The sequence below is a fragment of the Solea senegalensis genome, linkage group LG3 (genome assembly GCF_019176455.1).
Source record: "Solea senegalensis isolate Sse05_10M linkage group LG3, IFAPA_SoseM_1, whole genome shotgun sequence".
Classification (NCBI taxonomy): Eukaryota; Metazoa; Chordata; class Actinopteri; order Pleuronectiformes; family Soleidae; genus Solea; species Solea senegalensis.
The window spans coordinates 6,998,006-7,022,495 of record NC_058023.1 but is presented as its reverse complement, the minus strand read 5'-3'; the positions used below and the strand labels follow the sequence as shown (position 1 = coordinate 7,022,495).

The 24,490-nt window shown below is 40.3% G+C and overlaps 1 protein-coding gene across 3 annotated transcripts in view; it reads left to right on the top strand.

Moving 5' to 3' along the window:
- pde5ab (phosphodiesterase 5A, cGMP-specific, b) overlaps nucleotides 1-21,827 on the top strand; it is a 63,322-nt gene extending 41,495 nt beyond the window's left edge. For 2 of the 3 annotated variants that reach the window (XM_044020242.1, XM_044020238.1), the window contains exons 9-22: nucleotides 309-417; nucleotides 512-596; nucleotides 2,977-3,152; nucleotides 5,318-5,377; nucleotides 8,208-8,354; nucleotides 10,311-10,436; nucleotides 12,391-12,485; nucleotides 12,621-12,708; nucleotides 17,569-17,669; nucleotides 18,035-18,112; nucleotides 18,429-18,492; nucleotides 21,193-21,267; nucleotides 21,408-21,491; nucleotides 21,607-21,827. In XM_044020242.1, coding sequence (XP_043876177.1) covers nucleotides 309-417; nucleotides 512-596; nucleotides 2,977-3,152; nucleotides 5,318-5,377; nucleotides 8,208-8,354; nucleotides 10,311-10,436; nucleotides 12,391-12,485; nucleotides 12,621-12,708; nucleotides 17,569-17,669; nucleotides 18,035-18,112; nucleotides 18,429-18,492; nucleotides 21,193-21,267; nucleotides 21,408-21,491; nucleotides 21,607-21,726 — 1,408 coding nt within the window. In that variant the 3' untranslated portion in view covers nucleotides 21,727-21,827. The remainder of the gene's footprint in view (nucleotides 1-308; nucleotides 418-511; nucleotides 597-2,976; nucleotides 3,153-5,317; nucleotides 5,378-8,207; nucleotides 8,355-10,310; nucleotides 10,437-12,390; nucleotides 12,486-12,620; nucleotides 12,709-17,568; nucleotides 17,670-18,034; nucleotides 18,113-18,428; nucleotides 18,493-21,192; nucleotides 21,268-21,407; nucleotides 21,492-21,606) is intronic. The other variant, XM_044020239.1, reaches the window with a different exon arrangement.
- Nucleotides 21,828-24,490: the final 2,663 nt, after the last annotated feature.

Genomic DNA, 24,490 nt, shown 5'->3' with positions numbered 1-24,490 from the left:
TCTTTGTCTCTTTGCTAAATGCTCCCACAATGTTCACCAGCTGCTCTCACTTGTGTCCGTCTGCTGTTAGCTGCGGGACAGGTGCTGGACGGTGGGGTTTATCTGATTTTTTTTTTTTCCATACACACGGAGTCAAAACAATGAGCTGAAAGCAGCTAAACGGCTGCGACGCCTATTACATTACGCTGAATTAGTCCACACAATGGTGACTTTACATTGCGGGCTGGCAAAATGCAAGCCAGCTGATGAATCCAGGTGAGCTGAGTGTTTCGCCCTCATTATTCATGCTTGTTTGCGTGTCTCCTCAGGGACTGTGACGTCGGTCAGATTGACTACATGTACGCGCAGTACGTTAAAAACACCATGCAGCCTCTCAACATCGCAGACGTCACCAAGGACCAACGCTTCCCCTGGACTGTTAGTGCTCTCTTTACTTCGTTTGAATTTTTTATTTGCTTCTTTGCTCCTTTTTTTTTCCTCTCAGTGAACAATCCTCTCTCTTTTTTGACAGAGTGAAAACCCAGATCACACCAACTACCAGATAAAGAGTTTGCTCTGCACTCCCATCAGTAATGGAAAGAAGGACAAAGTCATAGGTACAATTCTCCATCTATCTATCTGTCTTTGAAGAACTGAACCTGGGTTTAAATAGATATAGATCTTTTGGGGCCACGCTATTACCCCAGCACAACCCATTAAGGTGTACTAAACCACTTTTGGAAAAAAACAGCCTCTCAAAACCTGAGGGTTTCCTGAAAATTCCATTCACTGCATTCACTTCATCCATAATTTCTCTGCCTCTGAGAATGTGATTTACAATAAAAGCCCAAGACTGAAGCTCACAGATAGTTTTTAAGCCAAGGTTTTATCTTCAGAGGTTGACAGGTCTGTGTTAACCTCGCACTTTTACCACTGATAACTGGCAATTTCTCATAAATCCTGATCTTATGTTTTCATTTGAAACCCATCTCTTTTTGACACGAGCATCTGTATCAGAAACAATCTCGGTCCACACTATGCAGACACACCAATGCCTGAATACTCTTAGTTGTTTTTATGAAAACAACAGCTGCAATATTAGATCTTTTGTTCTTCTCTGCACTCAAGTCGTGAACTAAATTCCATTTGGGAGCTAAAACTGTGGAAAATAACAAACAAAATACTTTTCCCGTGTTGCAATTTGATGAAGCACAATACATTTCAGGTGCAGATGTTGCATTATTCTGTATTTAAATCCATGTTTTACACCCTGGCTTAAAGGGACGTACATGTGTTCAGCCTGGTCTTAAAGGGACATGCGGCACATGCATATTTTACAAACTGTAAAATATGCATGTGTGTCCTTTTAAGACAAACTGTCTTAAAGGAACATACATGCATATGCTAAAGCTGGTCTTAAAGGAACGTGTCTTAAAGGGACATACTGCACATGTGTTAAACCTGACCTTAAAGGGACATACATGCATGTGTTACATCCTACTTTAAACGGACATACACATTGTGTTTTACACCATGTTTTAAAGAGATATACATGCATTATGTCCTGCCTTAAATGGACATGGATGCATGTGTAACAGCCTATTTTAAAGGGACATACACATAATGTGTCACACTGTGTCTTAAAGAGACATTCAGGTAAATGTAATCATGTGTTATTGAATTTAATCATGGTGAAATTGTCCTTTACAGTGTATTTTCACCACAAATCATCTATTTATGAAAAAACTAAGCCCAAATGCTCAGTATATTGGTCGTGCAGTGAAGTGAACACTGATCCCAGATTGTTTAAATCCTTAAACAGTCTCTGTGGTTTTAATTTGACTTTTTAATGCACTGATTAATAACAGTCTTAAATCCAGGGCCTTCCACTTTCAGCCAGCTCAGCGTTACCACTTTTATGATCCCTCCATGAATTGTCCCATCACTCCATCCATCACAGTGATTATCGGCCGCATAATTAGCTGATAGCAGCTCCATTAGTGGGCTCCGAACATGACTAATGACCACGCTTCTCCCTCACTGATCAAACGGAGCAGGTCCTCGTAGCCACTCCCCCGCTGACGAGCGACATCAAAACCCCCCCGTGCATTTCAATGAAATGATCCTCACCCTGTCACTTTACACTCATCAATTCAGGTTTACTAATGTTGTCATGAATACATGATTGACATTATACATGCAATTTCCTGTGTCGTGTCATTATATGACGCAGCTTTGAGTCCAGGTGAAACAAAAACTGGATAATTGCATCTCATTTGAGAGTTACGCAACCGGTCATTACACCGCGCTGCTAATGTTCGGCGCGCACCAGTCAACGTGGCTCGTCATTGAGCTGTAGACTGTGTTCACATTCTGAGCTGCCAGAAAATGCAACGTTCAAACGGAATAGTCTTATAGTTTGCCTTCATTTATCATACATTAAAAGGTTGTGAAGAGTAAACAGGTTAACATCTCTATTAAAAAAATACTGTAAACCTGAGGGCATTAACTAACTCACAAAAAAACAGTTGAATCTTCTGACATCTTCTAATTTTGCACCAAATTATGCAGAATCAGTATCATCAAACCATAAAAAAACGTGTCATTTCGGGCCCAAATGTCATAAAGCCTCAGAAATTTGACTGAAGGTAACACTGGAGAAATTAATGAAAAAAAACAGTTCAATCTTCTCACATTATCTAATTTTTAGAGAAAATAATATTAATAAGAGTATAAATAAATATCGGCATCAATAAGCAGTACCTTTAGCATCAATAGCGATAAAATCTTAACAATAGCCATCCCTATGTTAGTGGCATGAATGTCCCAAAATGTCCTGTAACATCCAAACTATACCTTAACAGCATACTAGCATACCAAAGTTTATGTGACATGAGGTCTAGTGTGTAATCTGCTCCCGTGAAAACCTCTGAAAAGTGGACTAAGACACGGTTAGCAACCAGACGGATCAGCGCTTGTATTTCTGTGTCCGTGCAGGTGTCTGTCAGTTGGCGAACAAGATGGACGAAGCTTCGGGCAGCGTGAAGGCCTTCAACAGGAACGACGAGCAGTTCCTGGAGGCGTTCGCCATATTCTGCGGCCTGGGCATCCAGAACACACAGATGTACGAGACTGTGGAGCGAGCCATGGCAAAGCAGGAGGTCACACTGGAGGTCAGCACGCACCAGCCACAGCCACTCATTTAGGCGGCCTAACCAAAACCTTAACCAGAACCACTTAATCCTTAGCCCTGCACTTAAACAGTTCCTCAGGAATTAGGTTCTGCATTGTTAGGGCCAGACTTTGGTCTCCAAGACGACAAATGGTTCCAATCAGGTCTTTCAGTGCGTTTACATGCATGTAAATAGATTTTAGTCACACTAAGACAATATTTTTTTTTTCTTACCGTGATGAAAACAAGTTAGTCCGACTAAATCGAGTCAGTCTTAGCCGGACTAACATACCTGGATAATACGATTCATAGTCCGATTACTGCTGCATGTATACGGACACGGCAAGCACAAAAGCCATGCTCGATCTAATCTGTAGACGTAGTCGCCAAGGATAGTCATCCGAGCCTCGACTTGGCGACCCTCGAACCGCCTGACAAGCTGATGAGCCGCTTGAACCCGACGTGTCCGGGGGAGCTGTAGCATCGTTCCCTTCTTCTGTGTCCGCCACCCGATGGTGAAGTGAGATACCACAGGACCCTAGCGCGCGAGTATACCAGGGTCCGCGATATGCGACGCGCGGCGGCATGTGTGCGGAAGTACACCAGGGCCTCATAGGCATACAGAAGCGAGTATGGCATGTGTGAGAAAGCATCTTTAAGCTGTAGGCGTGTGAGTGACGGTGCTGAGTCGTGGCAGACAGATGTTGGGGGTTTGTTGTGAGAAGCATTTTGACACTTCTCTGCCTTCAGCTACTGTGTTTGACAGCCAGAAAAGCACAAATTGGTAATCATGGAGCCCACACACACACACACACCACTGTTAACACCCTGTGCTCAGTTTGCATTGGGCTCACCCTCTTTACTTTCAGCCACACACACACACACACACCACTGTGCACCCTGTGCTCAGTTTGCATTGGGCTCACCCAGCCACACACACACACACACCACTGTTAACACCCTGTGCTCAGTTTGCATTGGGCTCACCCAGCCACACACACACACACACACACACACACACATACACTTGAATACATACCGGACACTCTCGCTGTTCCCAGTGTGTGTTGTCCACGCAGGAGCTGTCAGCTTCAGGGTGTTGGAGGTGACGTCTCCTCTCGGCTGCAGCTGACGTCCACCTCCTCTGCCACTTTACCCAGTCAGTCCATGTTACACTCGCACTGGTTGTACTGAGCCGCTTCCTTTTCATCCTGAATTTTAACGAGAGGAGACGAGCTAATGAACGGGAGCACAGTTTAATCAGCTCTTGTTCGCAATTTGTCCAGATTTTTAATGAGGGTTGGATCGAGTCTTCAAAGACCACACGCGCACACACACACACACACACGGATAAATATACAGCATATGTAACTTTGAGGAAACTGGGCCAAAATGTGCTTGTTAGGTGATGAAGATGAGAAGCCGTCACTGTGGGGCGTCTTTGATCACACAGCTGCATCCATGTGGGGAGTTATTAAAGTATACTTAAAGACAGTCACTGAAGTGAAAGCTATGATTACTTAAGCCTAACTATATCTGTCAGGGCATTAGCAGGAGAACAGTATTTGGAGAAAACCCCAAGTACATTTTCTGATAAACTATGAGTGATTTTTATTAATACGTCTAATTAAACACCAGGCAAAAAGGCAACAATTTAGTAATACAGTGACAAGGGCAAGTCAGTGTATTAATTTCTCCTGTACTTTTTCTATTGTGACATTTCAAAATCTCATAATTCATAACCAATATAAAGCCCTTGTTTTTTAAACTGCACTGCGAAACCTTTAATTCAACGCATTGTCAAAAAAGCTGATTATCAGCGCCACACATTTAAAATAATGCTTAGTTGTTATTTTATGAAGCATTTCTGTCTTTTTAATACGTTTAATACAAATTAATTGTTAGTTTTATAACATGAATCTCAATTAAAGTGTTCTAAGAAACCTAATTCTGAACAAATACATGAAAACAACTGATTGTATGGATGAATGAGGCTCATTAATTACAAATAAAGGCTGGTTTAAAATAAAGAAAGGTGACCTATGGAAGTGGAAGTGTACAAATGAGAAGCTGTATTGATATTGTAGAGTAGTGTGTGTGTGTGTGTGCTACTGAAAACCTGATATGACCTAACATTTGCATATGTAATGTGTGTGTGTGTTCCAGGTCCTGTCATATCACGCCTCTGCCACGGAGGAAGAATCGCGGGAACTCCAGGTAACCACGGTAACTTACAATTTATTATTTTAACATTGAACATACTCAAACACTCACATCAATGTCCTAGACTTAATTCATTATTCAGTACACACACACAGACAGCAGGTGTGGACCTGCAGGGTCAGAGGAAGTGGTGTGTGTCCGTGAGATTCAGTCGTGTAACGCAACACCACGCTGCTGAATCAGCATCGAAAAGCCATTGCAGCAACTCTATATAACGCTGCTGTGTTTTGCATGTGCAAACACATTTTGAGTAAAAGATTATTGACCAGTTCAGCAAATAATGCACTGAAACCATGAATAATTAACCCGCGACAGTGGACTGTGATGACCTAAGGCGTTCTTAGAATTCAACATACAAATTATACAGTGCACATCATAATTGTGTCTCAGATGTTGAAGGAACTGAAACATTTATTGCCCCAAATGGGCAAATTTGTCTCGCGCTGAGAGCATAAAAACATTAAAAATCATAAAAAGGCATCTGTGGCTGAACATGACTCTACTAAATAAACCATTATATCATTAAAGCGAAGCATGACTTCATTACGCAGTGTCAATGACATGCATAATAAAGTGCAAAGATCATAGTGTAAGATCAGAGCTTATCAGCAGTTGAACGATGTAATGCCTTTTTTTGTCCACGTCTGAGGAATCCTGTATCTGTGCCCGTAATTTGAAAGTACCAGATACCCAGACCAGTGGTTCTGTTTAGATCTTGTGAGGTAATTCTGACATGTACAATGACACTCATTAGGAATAACATCCAAACTAATAAATTAAACAACAAAATACAAAACAGAAATATGTGCTTCATAAGATGTTTGACCATTTAAGGGTTTATAAGAGGAGGACAAATTATTGCACATGAATTAATGCACCAAGTGCAGATGGAACATGGATAATGCCATAGCTACTCCAGCTAGACTGAAGAATCAAACTGATAATGCACCAACTGGACGATCTTCTCCAGTCTGTTTTTGTTTAGTTCTGTACAAGAAAAGTCGGAAATTAAACTCTTTACAAACTTTTAAAAGCAGGCCAACATTTATATTAAGTAATTCAATGTGAAAGATGAACAGAAGAGGACCGACAATAGATCCCTGAGGAACTCCTGAGATTATTTGTAAGATGTACGTTCGACAAACGTACAAAGTAAAACATGAACAACAAACAACTATATTGGATGCTTTTGACAGAAGCTGATTCTGTATGATAGTCATTGTAATATAATGTGTGTGGTTATTACTTGAAATAAGATAATGATAATGTAGGAGCGACTCTTATAATGGAAGCAGCAAGAAGTTTAAGAGATGAATCCCCAACACTGAAGCAACTTTTGGCTTAAATTATATTCAAATTTTGACCTAGTACTGTCAAATTTAAAACCCCTCAGTTTCCTTTAAAAAAATAAAAAAATCAAGTTGCTGCTGAGCCTTTGCAAATCTTGCGTTGGTGTTAGTCACAACAGAGGCACATCACAACAGACATGACAGCTTCAAAAAAACACCTCGGAAAAGCCTAGAAGCTGTGCACACAAGCAGGCGATCAAACGTAAAGAAGCGGGAAAAATGGTTTCAAAGGAGAAAAGTCCATAAAAGGGAATCATTTTTTGTTTTTTAAAGTCTGCCACTTGCTTGATTTGATTGGCTTGCTGAGCCAAGTATGACACCTGACGAGTGATGTGATTCCACACCTTGTACTGAAAAGATGAAAACATGCCAAAATGGTTTGGTTGGTTAAATTTGTAGCAGTGTGTCTCGATGTGATCGTTGCGCCACGACTTTGCAGAGGCCAAATAAAAATGAAAAAATCAAAAAGTTTAAAACCAGCATTGGTCAAAGCAGAGGGCGATTTGAGATGAATTTGCTGCTGTTACACGTCTTTAAAAGAAAATCAAGCATCATCATGGATGTGTCGCTACACTTTCAAAGAGACGGATAAGTTGGGTTTACAGCCCACCTGTCGTAGGTGTTGTTTTGTTTTTCTTCTAATACAAAGGCGTTTTACAGACACAAGCTGTTTTTAAAACAACATGCCGCAGGTGGAGGCACATGAGGCGGATGACTGTGAAGAGATTTGTGATAATAATGCATAAATCCCGACAAGGTTTTGGTCTGTGTAGGCGGCCGCCTTGAAGAGAAATGGTTAATAATCCAGGGATTATTTTAGTCTGAACATGTTTTAATGAAAGCTCTTTGGATGATTCATCATCGCAAATAGCTGATGCTTACAAATCTCTACAAGGCGTGTTTCAGCCACAGTCAACAGAGTCCTTTGGGTGCAGTGGCGAGGATTGTTGCCTCACAGCAAGATGGTCACTGGTTTGGCCATGTGGCGACCTGTCCGGGGTGTTACCCCGCCTTTCAGCTGACTTCACAGCCATTTTATAAGCTGCCACTCAGCTCTGCCAAGATCCCAAAACAACCGACAAAATCACCAGAGCCTTTTCGTCATTGTGCCCCATGAGTGCAGGCTTTTGACCAATCACGGTTCAGTTCAGAGAGAGCAAGAGAACACAGCTCATCAAGGCAACTCTCCTAATAGGAGCCAAAACATGACCCACTCAACATGTCCTGTTGTGGCCTCTTCTCATGGCAAAGTGGCTGAACTAACAGCATAACCTGATTAAGTGGCCTCCCTCGGGTGCTACATAGAGGACATTTCACTCAATATCTAGGGCACAGGCTTGATTTGTTTTAAGACTGACATGCAGTACAGTATGTGTGCTCCATATGCTGATGATACAGCTTAATATTTGTGCGTTTGTCACCGTATCCGCAGCTCGTTGGTGTTTTCTAACATTCCTTTGTGTGCGTGCGTGTGTTTTAAAAAGGTAGCCACGGTGCCTTCTGCCCAGTCCCTGCGACTCCTGGACTTCAGCTTCAGTGACTTTGACTTGTCGGACAGCGAAACCACGCTGGCTACCATCCGCATGTTCGTCGACCTCAACCTGGTGCAGAACTTTCAGATGAAGTACACGGTAAGGACGCGGTCGGGCCGTGATTTGTTCACGATCGGATTAAATACTCACGACTAATGCCGCTTGTTTTAGGACACTGGGTCTACGAGTCTACGAGCTCTGCAGTAAAGGTGGAGCAAAGACACAACCATCCTGATGTTCAAGTTTTGTTCATTTGTGAGGCTTTTCTTTTTAGTCTTTGTTTACTATTGTTATCTTTTATGTGTCTTGTAAGTACAGGAAGTTATGATGATCGAGTTGACATTTTTGGGTTCATATATTGTCTGAACTTCGAGTTAGATCCTTAAAATGGATAATTGAATGTTTCAGTCCTGGTTGATTTGGTCACTGGTGGTAACAAGCATGTGGTTTCATACTCGGAGTGACATTTTGTTAAAGAAATCAGGGCAAAACTGCAACCGTGGTCTGGTTTTATGCCGCAAACAGCATCAATCCATCAGACACGTAACTAAAAGCAAGAAGCTTATGTTTTTATTGCTGTCAGTTCTGTGTCTGTCTGTCACGGAGGGCACGGAGATTCCTCAGCACAGGTAATGTGCTGTGTTTCTCAACCTGTGTTTCTCTATGCAGACAAAGCTTTGCTCACATCACAAAACTATCTTCAGGGCTTATCAAAACCACAAAAGTTGCAACCGGCAACATTAATTTGTTGTCTTTCTCTGTACGTCATGGAAAAAGAGAAGAGCAAGTTCTTCTTTTAGCACTGCCAGAAAACAATCTGCTTCACATTGTCAACGTGTGTGTGTGTGTGTGTGCATTTTTTTTTTACCTCTTTAGGACCTTTTCCGGCATAAACACTGACCTTGTCAGTACCAGTAGTCCTCAAGGAGACCAAAACTGGGCCCTAGGACAAAGATTTGAATTTAGTTAAGGTTACGGTTTGACATGAACTTAATGCAGTGTCTTGAAAAGTGTAGCTGTGTAAATCTGTGTCTATTAAAGCTGTGAGGGCAAATTCAAATCTGCCATTTTGAGGACAATAAGATCCTGTGGGGACATTTTGGTCAGTCCTCTGAACTTTAAATGGTTTTTTAAGGGTTGAGACCTGGTTATGGGTTCACAATTAGGTTTCTGTTTGGGTTAGATTAAGAATTGAGGTTAAGGTAAGGGACTAGGGAATGTATGATGTCTATGAGCGACTGAGAATGTGTGCGTGTGAGTATTTGCTGCTTTGTGAGGACCCAAAAAACATATCAACCAGACAGAGCGTCTTCACAGAGTTAAGACCAGGTTTTAGGGTTAGGGTAAAGGACTTGGGAATGCATGATGTCTATGAGGGTCCTCACTTTGACTGCTGTGCAAACGTGTGTTCTGGTTGATGAGCGAATGCGTTTACAACTGAGTTAATATTTGTGTATTTGCCTGCATACTTAAGAGGGAGACCACACACACACACACAGAGCGCCACCATTCAAAACTCACACAATCCTTCCTCCATTACTGCCGTCTGTCAGAGCCACCGTGGGTTTGGCTCTCCATGTGAAGAGGTCCTTGTGTGTCGGTGGCTGATCTCCAGAGTGCCTGCGGAGAGAGACGTCTCATAAAGAGGAGCTTTGATTGGAGATGATTAAGGTCCCTCCAGCAGTGTGGCCTGTCAGTTTGACGTTCACACTGAGGAGTGACACATTGACCACCCTCGTGCGTCGCATCCTGTGGCTTGAACTGCTCAAGAAGTCATTATTTCATTAGGATTTTAACACATTCAACGTTGGATTGTCAATTATTACGATATGATCCCTGATGAGAAAAGGAATAGTCATTTGATTTCTTTTCTTTTCATTTGATTAGCTGATTAACAGTTGGCGTTCATGTGGCGCCTTAGATTAAAATACCTTTTCCCACTGTGTCTCCCTTGCGAGTCTTACATGCTGTATTTAAACAATGAATTTGAGCGAGATGAAGGCACTTGATGGAAGAATATCAAAGATCTCTTTGTGCACGTCGTCTCCTCTGCAGAGTCTGTGCCAGTGGGTTCTGAGTGTGAAGAAGAACTACAGGAAGAACGTGGCCTATCACAACTGGAGACACGCCTTCAACACAGCGCAGTGCATGTTCGCCCTCCTTAAGTCAGGACGCTTACAGGTACTTTATAATATAATAATATAATAATAAACATACTTTTATTATTATATTATATTATTCTTTCAAAGGATAAGCTCGCTTATTTTATCTAGGGGGTTAAAGGATACATAACCTCCCAAACTATTTATATGGGTATTCCACCAAATCATTAAAAAAAAAATAAAGTAAGTAAATGTGTACAAATTATGTTTCTGGCTATTTCTCACAATTTCTTTGATCTCTAATATTATTTTTGAACAGGAAACCCAGATATTAAGATAAGATATATATGTTAGGGCTGAACAATTTAAAATAAATATCTAATTGGGATTATTTTGACAGGAACTGCCATTGTGATATGATTCACGATATCATAGGGAATGGCCATTTTTACGTTCTGAAAACATTTAAAATGATTTTTACTGTGTGATATTTATGCAGATCTGTCTGTAGAATAAGATGTGGTTAGATCAAAACAAAAATTAAGACAAAAGATATTTCGACACATATTTTTCGCTTTAAACAACATTGTGATGTATTGTGATTTCGATAAAATTTAGACAAAAACATAACATAAATTTGCTTCTAAGCAAACAACATTCATTTTTTTGTATATTTACAAAGTAAAACTGAAGTAGTTTTCTCTTTTCTATGCTTAGTGTTGCTGTTTCATAAGCAAATAACTTACTCAGTTTGGTAACTGTCACTTTGCTTCTCGAAGGCACCTCTTGTTTGCGAAAGGCTAATTTGAGCTAATTCAGCAGAATTACTCACTTTGAAAACTTCACATTCTTCTATTTCACAGACTTCACCCTCAAAAAAACACCCAACTGAGATACACAGAGAAACTTAAAAATGTGTTAATTCATTGGCTAGCAGCACTTAGCATCTACCTGCTTAACAGCGCTATCACATCCACGTGCTATCGTCGCTGCTGTGTTTACGTCTCACTTTAAGCCCCGCCTCTTTCAGAATTTGATTGGTTATACCGTCACTCAAACTTGATAGTGATTGGCTGATGGCAACAGAATTATACCTGAGTGGCAAACACTAAGCCAGATGCATTCAAAGTCAACACAAAACGTAGGAAATTTCAGCCTCTTACGCAAAAATATCCAACATATTGCTCCATATTAATGTAAAGTTACATCACATTGCCCATATTTCATAACACACCTGGAAATATAGTTTTATATAGTATGCTTAAGACAAAATGTGAATGTCATAATCAGAAAAGGGTAGATTCAGCTTTATGTACTACTACTACAACTAATAATAATAATATAAATAAATAAAGACAATATACATTTTATTTTATACATTTATCTATACTGTACTTTTCAATAGAAACACGAACAATAACAATACTATACTGAAACAGATTACACTATAAAACAGAAATTGGATGTGATAACAACAGTTATTACAATAGTTACTAGACATACTTTGTAAGGCAACTTTGAAAATGTCATATCGAGTTCAGAGCTTTTATTCTGTATAAAAATATGAATGAAAAAATGATTCAAATAGGTTATGTTGCTAGAATTGACAGTTAACTTAAACTAAATGTTTATAGATTAATGTCCATAAAATAACTACTTGCAAATATTAGGCTCAAAGAAGAAGCAGTAATCCTTAAAATTCAAATGATGCACAATGAATATTAACAGTGCATGTTTGTATCTGGTGAGTAAAGACAACATATTGTTAGTTTAACGCAGAAATTGGGGTATTTCTTTCTGGCGGAAGACGTTTTAAGGAATGTTAAATTGTTTTGCTTGTATCTGCGCTGACTCTGAGCTGTGTACTTGTACATTATGATGTTATAACCCCCCAAAGTTATTATTTGATGTCAATGCAGCAGCAGATTGTTATGTTGTATGGATGACGCTCATGTGTGAATTATTTTCCTCCCGTTTGTCTCTTCCTCCATCCATCCATCCATCCATCCATCCATCCATCCATCACCTGACAGAACAACCTCAGCGACGTGGAGGTCTTGGCTCTGATGATTGCAACTCTCAGCCACGACCTGGACCACAGAGGAGTCAACAACTCCTACATACAGAGGTGCAATACCAGAGAGCATGAGTCACATTTACTGTCGAATCTCCCATCTTCTTCCACTGTATACATGTGTGGGAGCAAATAGACTGTAATCTCTCTGTGGGCTTCTTTACTGACTCTGTGTGTCTGTGTGTCCAGGAGCGACCACCCACTGGCGCAGCTCTACTGCCACTCCACCATGGAGCACCACCACTTTGACCAGTGCCTCATGATCCTCAACAGCCCCGTAGGTGCACTCACTCTCACTCACTCACCCACACACGCACTGCAGAAAGACTTTCTTTTCAACTGCCATAAGACTTGTTCATGCTTCTAAATAACTGCGACACTGTCACACACCAGATTTTAATCAACAACGTAGTATTTATTATTGTTTTTATGAGTGCAATTTCTAGTATAACTGTAATAAAATCAGACACTTGTTTTAAGATTACAGATGTGCTTTTGTGTTATGTATAACAGGGCTTTCAGCACGGTTTGGAGCTTTTTTCATTATTAAGACAAGATTTCTGATTGTTTTAGCTTCTTAAATGTGAACATTTTCTTCATTTCTTTGCTCCATACAACAAAGAAATGAATCATTTGTGGAAAAAACAAGAACATCATCATTTCCAGGTTTGACAAAGAAACAAACAATCGTTAGTTGCAGCTCTATCTGTGTGCGCTTATGAATGGTGTCGTGTGTTGTAAGCAGGCAAATGTTAAGTTCATACTCTTCACATTTCAAACGTACACTTTAATAAGCAGCTATTATCTGACAATTCCATCTCGTCTGAAACCTGTGCGCGCATTCACGCCATTCATGCACGTTCGTTTGTGGATCGATCGAGTACTTGCGAACAGTGGGAACCTATTTTCAGACTTTACCCGGCAACAAGAAATACTATTTTCTGTTTGGCTGATAGGTTGCAAATTCAAGACAGCTGTATGAATGGACGTATCATCCATTCATAGATTACTAATTTATGTGCGGTGAGTTTTATCACTTCTCAGCGTGAGAAAATGTGTCATTTGTGAGCGCGTGAACTTGTTGAAATGCGTGTGTTTCACGCTGAATGTGGGACACGGGACTCGGGTGATTGTGTGCAAGAGTGACACATATCCCACCCCTTCTTCCCAGAAACCAATCATCTCCTTTATAAACAGCTGAACCTAGGGACAAAACTTCATTTAGGAAATGCGAATTTTAGTTCATGGGGTCTCGGAAGCTGCTGGCTAACAGCGTGTGACACATACAGTATCTAACCCTATCTTTTCAGAAACCAAACATCTGCCGTGCATCAGCTGATGTAGAAAAAAAAAACATGGCTTCACTCCCAGATGTTATCCTCATCACAGTAACGCAAGACATGGCATTAGTCACACTTTCACAGCTGCAGCTGATTCACTTCACAGCAGCTGAGATACTTCATCTCCACATCTTGCACGACACGACTCGGCTTGACTCCACTCGTTTTTGGTATGTTTTTTTTTTGGTACCTGCTCGGGTGAGGTTACGAGCGAGCTGAGGCGATACTAAAATGTGACGTCTACACACTGTCGGCCACTGACTGCGAGTGTCGCCACTGCAAGAGTCACGAGCGCGACATCCGACACAAGAAACAAACCGAACAATGCCGAACTGAAGACTTAAAAATCCCCGAAAGCGTGCGTTAATCGCCAACATTTAGCAAGGAAATGTCTAAAATCTCAACATTTAACAGAGGAGTCTGGTGTATTTAGCGACAGCACTGCTGAAAGACTGGCGATGATTTGGTACATCATAAACTACTGCTTTGGGATGTCACTAGTTTGTGTCGCGTATAAAGGAGGAGGAGCTACGATAGTCATGAAAAACAAAGTGTCTGATGCCAAACCGAGTAGAGCCGAGTAGTGCTAGAACTGTTGCATTTACAACTTGTAATTCACACATTTCACTAGATATTAGGGCTGCCGTCATCCTACAACGATACACATGAAGTGTTGATGTTAAAGATTTAATTAAAACGTTGGTGAATGTTTTTTCTGTTCCAGACGCCAATCCTTTACCAATGAAAAAACTAGAATTAAAAAAAATATGCAATCTGATTTTACTGCACTGTGGAAAGTAATAAAAACTAGTAATGCAATAGGTTTCCCCATAATGCAATAAAAATGTTGATGTAATGTAATAAGTATTATATTTGAACGTCTCCTTGCCAAGTGATGGAGACTCTCAAATGACATCCCTCACTGGCTTCCCACCTGCCAGCTCTGTGGCTGACAAACCCAGCCAAGCTGTACAACTTCCTGTCAGAAAGTGAACCCAGCTGTCAGTAACGGCACCGACAGTTCTAGTTTGAGTTAATGTCAGTCTTTACTAAGTTTGAGCATAAATGACCTACGACATTTAAGCAGAGATTGCTTATTGTGACATGATATGTGATCAAATAATATTTGTAGCATCCAGTCCAAGAAAGGGGAACTCATTGACTGAAGTATTTATGAATTTAGCTCAATATTTAATGTACATTAATTAACCACCTTTTTAATTATCTATATAGGACAAAAAACTAGAAAATGTAATCAGTTATTATATTTTATGCACAAAAGGCTATGTGCTAAGATATTATGTGCTTAATATATTCATCACAATTTCTACGGTTCCCCAAACATTCACGACTTTACTTTGGGGGTCGTCTCATTGCAATCGCTTCTTTTTTCCATGTCAAGTGATTTATACTTAAAAGCTCCACGCGACTTAGCCCACCCAGTGTTTGCAGTGACGTGTGGGTCACACGGGAAAAATAATCACATTAAAACCGGGTCACAAATCACTTTTGACTTTACCAGGCTCTGGTCATTGTAAAATAAAAATGCTGAGCGCTGTTGATCGTGTGTGTGTGTGTGTGTGTGTGTGGACCTGAGAGCATCAGTTCACACCATAGACTCTAGATATAGAGTCAGACAACACGGCAGCTCACAAAAGTGACGCCAAAGCTTTCTATTCGCCCCCTGGTGGTGAGACAAACCTCCACAACCACTACTCAAACTACATCTATGCTTAGTTTTGCTGTTTCATAAGAAAATAACTTAAAATAAGTGAAGTACACTTTGCTTCACAGGAACCTCCTGTTTGCAAAGGCTAATGAGCTGTTGCTAATTGTTAGCTGTGTACAGTCTACCACAGGATTTGTGCTAATTCAGCAGAATTACTCACTTTCAAAACGTCACATTCTTTTATTTAACAAGATTCACCCTCAAAAAAAATACCCCACCCAGCTTCCAACTGAGATACACAGAGAAACTTAACAGTGTGTTAAGTCATTGGCATGCAGCACTTAGCATCTATCTGCTAAACGGTGCTATCACTGCAGCTGTGTTTACTTCTAACTATAAGCCAAACGACGTCACAAACCCAAGTAATGATACAACATAAATGTCTTAAGTGTGGTGCAGTTTATCAAATTTACCCCAAACTTAAATTTTCAATCTGTTAGTCTATTTTTTTTTTTTTTAAAGTAGATTTTCCAACAGATGAAATAAATTTGCGCGGACAAATTAACCCAAATAGCGGGAACTGAACCTTTAGTGCGTTACAAGAATGGGTTAACGGCGGCAGTTACATAAACAACATTATCAGCGATGTGTATGTCATACAAAACTGTAATCGGTCAGAAAGAACATCTTGTGAATTGGGTCACGGTTCAGCCTCGGGCCGTCGGCAGTCGCTCCGCGGGAAAACAGCGGCTACGTACGCGCCGTTGACGGCGTCTTATATAAAAAAAACTATCTGCTGTGAGCCGCCTGCTCTCCCTTTCTCTCCCATTCTCGCTGTGTCTTTCTTATTTATTGCACCCATTCTGCTTATTCTCCAGCTGAAACGCTGCGATGATAGCCCAATAAAATATGGTTACTTACAGCCCGCTCTGATCTTTATGGCCTCAAAACAAACTCTAAATACACTCACCGCTCACACTGCACCACTTAACCCCACTGCTGCTGGACACATTTACACACACACACACCATATTGCAGACCTTGTCACATGCAGCATTAGTGTAATCACACAAACACTTGAAGTGGAAGAGACATGGAATAATGTGTCAACACACACACGCATGCATATGACCACTCGCTAGAGACATGTGGACTGGATTCATATGTTTAATTTATTTGCGCGCGCGGTTTTCCCGTCTGTCGTCGTCATGGCAACCCAGTGCATGGCATGTATTCCTCGGGGGGGGGAGGGGGGGCTGCTGTCATCGTCTACATACGATCAAACACATGTATACTGTGAAACTTTTATGTATGACCTCTGTGCAAGTCGGTGCATTTGCATTACGACTAAAACCTCCTACGAGTACGAGTCAACGCGGTAATCCGACTGAAATTGTACTTGACGAGTTTCTTCGAACGCAGACCATGTGCAGGATTTCCGCGGGTTCTTGAAAACCTTTAAAGATTGTGAACGGTTGTTGTAAACCGCCCCAAAATCGACATTGAAAGTGCTTGGATTTTGTGCAAGAAAGAAGTCAAGTCGGTAAAGGTCTCCCTCGTTTGTTATGACGCCACCTACTGTTTCGTGCGCGCTACGTTGCTTGATGTACGTAGACTAGGCCTACGCATGGTGTTATAATTACTAGCGGCGTTCTCTCTGCGGTTGACGCGAGATTCCATGCAGAACAATGAGTGAGTCATGTTAAGCAAGAGAGAGCAAATGACGACGTGATGTCTGGGAAATGAAAATTCAAAGAACTCTGGCTCACAAAGACTGACTTTGACCAAGATCCCAAGGACAATCACTTGAGCAGACGCAGAGTGCGCTGCAAATTAATACAAGTGGACGCCATGTCCCATCTTAAGCTGTGTCAGCACATTCTGCCCTTGAATTTGAGGGAACAGGCCCTTGAAAAGTCCTTGATTTTGATGTCAACCAAGGTGTGGATGTGGCTGGGAGTTGATCTAGACGCTAATCCTTGTAAACAATAGAAGACAAAAGCAAATCTCGGCCAATAACGGTAACGGATGTTTCAAAGTTCATGCGTGCTAAGAAGACTCAGAACGGTGCTCAACATGCTAATATCTACCCTCAAGCTCAACGTGACAATTCTCTCTTTCTCTCCAGGGAAACCAGATCCTGAGCGGCCTCTCCCTGGACGAGTACAAAGCCACTCTGAAGATGATTGAGAGGGCTATTCTGGCCACAGACTTGGCCCTGTACATGAAGTAGGTACCAAACGTCAAGGCCAGATGGAAATCTACGTGGAGAGGGAACCAAAAGAGAGGGAAGGGTGGAGGAAGGAAAGTCATTACAGGCCAAGCAGAGGAAGATTAGTAGGGTTATGTTGGAGTAGTTTTCACTGAAATGAGCCAAATGAGACCCGTCGTATCGTTCGAGGATGTTGAAATTTCATTCCCGTCTTGGGACATAAAGTACAGTATGTGATAATTACAGTCGCCGTCTCACAACTGCTATTAACAGCTACACATGCAGGGCAGTATGCGTTTTCACTGTCTCAGCTTTAGCCTTTATATTTCCTGAGTGTAATATAATGTCTGGTGTGTGTGTGTGTGTGTGTGTGTGTTATCAGGAGGCGAGGGGAGTTCTTTGAGCTCACTAAAAACAGCCAGTTTGTCTGGGAGGACGAGTATCACAGAGATTTACTGAGGTGAGTCTGAAGTCTGGACACTTTCCTGAACGTGTCTGGAGAGGCTGTATATGACAGCAACTAGCTTTATTCATTTTCAAATCAGTCGTCAATTTGCACAGATTCATAAAACCTTCTTTAAAGTGTGTCGGAAGGACTTTTATTTTGGAACAAATCATTATTATAAGTGTACAATCATACAGTGGTGGTGGCGACATAGATTCACCATTAAATGTTGCTTAATTTGAACACACTTGAACCCTTTCACCTGAAATTTGTGTGAAAGGTTTCCTGCTTGTGACCAGATCAATATATATCAATGTGTCTCCCCCTACAGGTCAATGCTGATGACTGCATGTGACATATCAGCCATCACCAAACCCTGGCCTGTGCAAAAGAGGGTAAAGACTCGTCACATCCGCAGTATATTGTTTGTATTGTGTGTGTTGGTCCTTCAGTCTTTGGCTTTTGTTTTCTTCTTGACTTGATCATGAGACATGTCCTCAGTTTTCTATTCATAAATTACACTCTGGACTACAGGCTTTAGATTAATCATCTAAAGCTGTCAGTTGCCAGATTTTGGTTCCGATCTGGCCCTTCCAACAATCGTGGGTTCCGATTTTAAGGCGGATTTGAACAGATTATTTGGCCAAATTATCCTGTAGTGTAAGGGATTAACAGACACGTTTTTTAACGTGTTTCTGTGAGATCCCAAATTCCTGGAATCTCTCAGAAAACCCTATCTCTGTGTGACGTAGGCTTTACTCTCTGTCCTCACTTCTGTTTACTGTCCTTTTCTTTCTCTTGCTCTCTCTCTCTAACTCACTCACACACACACACACAGGTTTGTGTAGCTGTTCCTCTCAGAACTAAACAATTCATCAACCCTAACCTTAACTAGAACCATTAAAAGCCAAACCCTAACCCTAATCTAATTCAAATCTTGGCCCTGAACTGAACAAGTTCCTCAGAAATTAGGTTCTGCCTACTTAGGACCAGGTTTTGGTCTCCATGAAGACTACCGGTCCTGACAAGGTCAGTGTTTATGCTAGAAAAGGTCTTGAAGAGGTAGCAAAGACAAGACCTCACACACACACACACATAATGGTTTCATCCTTCTCCTTGGTGACCTCGGTTAGTCTGCACCTCGTTACGAGCCACACACTGGTGTTTGTGTGCGTGTGTGTGCGTGTGTGTGTTTTCATGAGTGTGCACTCATTAATAAAAGCAGCTGTGTCCTCAGACGACACCTTTTAAAACTCAGGCCAGCAAAACGCACACACACACACGCGCTAATGTGTCCTCACTTAAACACTCACACGAGCGTCTCATCCGGATCTCATTAACAAACGGTGCATCTCATCTGCCTGACCTGAGCTGAGAGGAAGATTACAACAAGGTGCTTTCACCCTCAAACGGGGGGGGAGAAGCTACGTGGACAAAGACATCGTTCATTATCGATTATTTACACCCGTAATTGTCTTACTGGTCAAAATGGCTGCTGTTCAAAGACCCAAACTGATAATGGATTGAATGATGAGGGAGGGCTAAATCGTGTGGGTGTGGCTAAAAGAACACAGGTGAAATTAATTAAGGTGGGGCATGTAATCAAGCTGGAGGGAGGGTTACAGAATTATTATCGGATTAGCAACAGTAAATTCAGTAAATTGAAACTATCAAATAATAAGAATGATTCCTTTCACTGGATTTCTACTGTTACTATTGGCTTCCACATGTTACTTAACTTTTAACTGTTTACTTTACGTTTCACTTAACAAAATAATTTAACAATAACTTCTTTTCCCCCACTAAAGTAGTTGTGCCAATATAAAAGGCTCATCCCAGGGCAATAAAAACAACATTTCATAGAATACAGGGATTGTGCTCCTTTAAAATGTTCTTTGATTTCTGCAAAAAGAAGAATAAATTCACCTACATTTTACACACTGGCCCTTTAACAGCATAATTAGTCAATCTTCAACCGCCTCTAAATTCAACAGACACACTTTCATGAATCCAGTCTGTGTGTTTTGCTGTTGTTGGAAGTCTTTAAAAAATTACAAAAATAAATCCACCGCCACTGGACTATTATTTTGACATGAAACTAACTTGCTCTGCTCGGTGGACATGAAGAACTTTTTGACTGACATGAGGGCAAGTAAATAAAGACAGAGTTACTTAGAATCAAATGCCTGGTGTTTGTTTAGTCAGCTGTAATAAGTCGTCTTTCTCTCTGGCTGAGGTTCCTGCACCTCTACACTCTGCTGAGCCTTGATTACAAACCCAGTCACTTTCAACACTCACAAAAACATAGAGTGTGATCCTGATTAGAGCCTGAGGCTGCAGTCAGAGCTCATTTACCTTTCTGCATACACACTGAGACTATTACCTTAGCGTGGGTACCACTCGCTGCCAGGCTATTTGCTCTGTCTTACTCACTTAATTATTTTTTGGCTCAACACAACTTCATACAACTTAACTTATTTCACTACCACTTCCGCCATTTTACTGTTTACCTGCCTCGCATCCTTTGGTTCTTGCTTATGCCCTTCCTTTAAAATAAATTAAATATAATATAAAAAGATATTTGTCCTTTTTTACCGAGCCCCAGACAATTTTGGCCACAGCTCGGGCTGCAACTCACGATTATTTTCTTGATTTACTGAGTACTTGTTTGGTCCGTAAAGTGTCCGAAAATGTTCAGTGTTTACCAAACCTGTAAATTATTCAGTTTTAATGTTTTAATTGTTATATGGGGTAAAGAATCGAGAACATATTCACATTTAAACTCAAACCGATTAATGGATTATCAAAATAGTTGGCTATTAAGTATTTGATTAATAATCGGAAATATTGTCACAGCCTTAGCCACAACACACAAATTCGTAGCCATAAATTGGTGTTTATTATGCACGTTATGTATATGTTGTAGACATATTTGAGAACTACAATATCCATTGTCAAGTCATGACATATTCCTTGAAATTCAATCATTTGAGCGTAAGTGATGACAGCGTAAAATGACAGTCACTCAGTAATAGTAAAAGCTAAAGTAAGTAAATTTTTGGCTTTTTTTTCCCCCCTTCTTGTCGGTGATGCAGATCGCAGAGCTGGTGGCCACTGAATTTTTTGAGCAGGGGGACAAAGAGAGACAAGAGCTCAACATTGAACCCATTGTAAGTACTGGAGTGACTGCATTCTGTGTGTCGTGGGGGCAAAACCTCTTCTTGTGGTGCACCACAGGGATCCGTTTTGGGGGCTTTAGTCTTTATATCACTTATGTGTTGTTGTTTTTTTCTACATCCCTTTACTTTAGGACCTAATGAATCGAGAGAAGAGAGATAAGATTCCCAGCATGCAGGTGTCCTTCATTGATGCCATTTGCATTCAGTTATATGAGGTAATTCAGACAATCTACCGTGCTTACAGAAATGCAGGACATCCATCCTTTTAAACCGTGTCTTATATCGTGCAGAAATATGATAACAAATGTTATACTTTTCTTGTTGTCACAGACTTTGGCTGGGATGTCGGAGTGCTGTTCTCCTTTGTTGGAGGGATGTCAGAAAAACCGGCAGAATTGGAAGCGTTTGGCCGAGGAGTGCGAGAAGGAACTGGTCAACGGCTTGGTGTGATTCCACAGCACAGCTTTCCCGGGTTTTTACGTGTTCAACACCGTCTCACAAAGTTTCATAAATTTGGTATAAATGTAAACGGAGAAGATTGTATTATGTCATGATACATCTAACTTGTGATCAAATGTTTACACTCGGTACACAAGTTGTTGTGATCCGTGATATTGCGATAATTAAGAAAAAAAAAGTTTTAAACACTTGAAAAGTCTCTAACATTTTATTTTATTTTGTTTTATTTAAAAAAACAAAATTGTTTTCTTTTTGTCTGCAGTTAAGTTAAATGTAAGTTAAACGAAATGGAGCTTAAAACTATTACAACTCATTAACAGTAACCCATAAATAAATTAAATGGCAGTCCCTTTATTTGAACTATTTCACTAGGGACCAAAGTGTTGGACAATTTTACTGTCATTAAAGCCAGATTGTGTTTTTCCATCTCAATCCCAGCGCTTACTAGCTTTAGCAAAAAAAAGGGGTCACACCTATGAAATTAGAAAAGTTATAATATCTCTAAGTGTGTGTAAATACACTTTAATCCCTTAAACGCAGACTTGTGCTAGCTCAATGTTAGCTAACTAGCATTAGTTAGCAAACTGGTGACATTGGTTCAGTTTCCAAGTGTAAATCACACTTTTGTGCTAAATTTGTGAAAACTTTGTGAGACAGACTTATTCATTCATAATAGCCGTCACTCACCAGAGACAATAACAGTCAGCACTAAGCTATATTTATTAATAATAGCCGTTTTTATTTTTGCACAGAGTGGCTTTCATTTTGAAGTCTCACACACACACACACACACACAAGCACACACACTATCTCTCACAGGTAGTGGGGTTTCTAGGGGGAATCACTAAATGGTGACACCGCACTATTTCCAGTGGGCTACAGATATTATTGTATACATACTATATAGCGTCGCACTAATCCCATATGCTTGTTAAATATGTTTTGAATCACGGCAGACGCACTACAAGGGGTTTGAGTCTTTTGGAACATGTTTTCACTCATTGTCTTAACTATTGCATATTTATTTTTTTGTTTGTTTTATATATTTATTAGAGTTTCTATATTGTGGGGTGGGGTGGGGGAGGGGTCGTCCTTTTTGTCAAGAGCACACGATTCTTTATGTAGGAGAAGTACTTTTCATACTTTAAAAAAGGGGGGGAAACAAATCCCATCTGTGCTTTCTTATAAGAACAACTCTTTCAGATGACGTTTGGAAATGTACTGTATTGTATCGACTTTTGTTTTTATGTAATAGCCAAAGACTAGGCCAGCAAATTCAAATGGAAAGAGGGTCTAGATTCTTCCACTGCCTTGTTGTGATAAAGTAGGACCAATTCACAATTTAAAAAACAAAACAAAACTATATTTTATTTTCGTCCATATCTCTCCGAGCCCGTGAATGCCTTTCTCCTATAAGAGGCTGTTTTTGTACGTCCTATTTTTATAAGTGAACGATGCATTGTGGGCAGCCTGAGAAGACAGACTGTGTTGTAGTTTATTTGCTTTAATGTCACATTAACAGAACCTGTTTTGAAAAACAACAAAAACATCTGACTTGCTTAAAGGTACACATACCTTTTTATTAATCTGGTGGATGAGGGGTCCACACTGGAGGTTCTGCAGGCACTTTCATGGCGAGGATTTCTCTCTTTCCGTATGAAATATTTCTGAATGTATCCAGGCTGCAGTATTTTACTGTAAAGGGATAGAAATCAGCAGAAACTCCTGTTATGAAATGGTTAAAACTGGGCTTTCAACTGTTGGTTTGTCTTCATTACTAATTAATCAATTGTTTAAAAAGAAAATAGCAGTGTCAGGGTCTCCCAAACCTCAAAATGATGACATCCAAAATACTCTTCCCCCCAAAAAAAACTTACTGGTGACAACTTCCCAGTTCAGCTTAAATCTTCTCCAGCAACATAAGACATGACAAGAACTAACATCAATAATAAACGACACAAAAAACAGCAATTTTCTTCAATCCCACAGCTGTATGATACCAAATTCAATTTTCATTATTTCATCCAAAGATTATGGTCTAAACTGATTTTAGGTGATCAATTAGGCCCAATCGAATTGAATTTACTCACTTAAACAAGCAGAACAGAAACAAACTAGTACAGACAGCCTGGTCTTAACTAAAGCACTTTTGTAGATGCACATGCTCAGAAAGCTCATTTGTCCCTGTGGCTGTTTTTGTATTTTCAGAAGTGTGCAGTCAGTTTCACGTGCCTGTCTACAACAGACGACATTTCCTCTCGGCTTTAGTCTCTGGCTCTTTTTGTTTTCTTGCATGTTCATGAGAGGGCATTACACCAGAGAGAAAGGATTGTTTTAATTAAAAGAATAATCTTTTTCTTTCTTTTTTTTAAAGAGGGAAGCCCAGACTTGTGTGAGTGTCTATTGCAGGCGAGATAATTTCATATAGAGATGATATGGTACGTTTTTGACGGAGTTCCACATCTGCAACTGTTGACACCACTAAAACACTGTGAGCCAAGTAATGGTATGTGCTATTAAAGAATAATGCTAATTTTCCATGTGTTTGGTGTGTTGTTCTTTTATTTTTGCATAATTATTTTTATAATATAAAGTGCATAGGTCAGGACAATATTTAATTTACATTCATTGCCCACCAGGGGGCCTCAGCTGAATTGTAAATTGGTTGTAAAACTTTTTAACTTAAAATGAATTAAATTCAGCAAAAATTATTAAATTATGACTATATTAACCCCTTAAACACACCAACCATTTT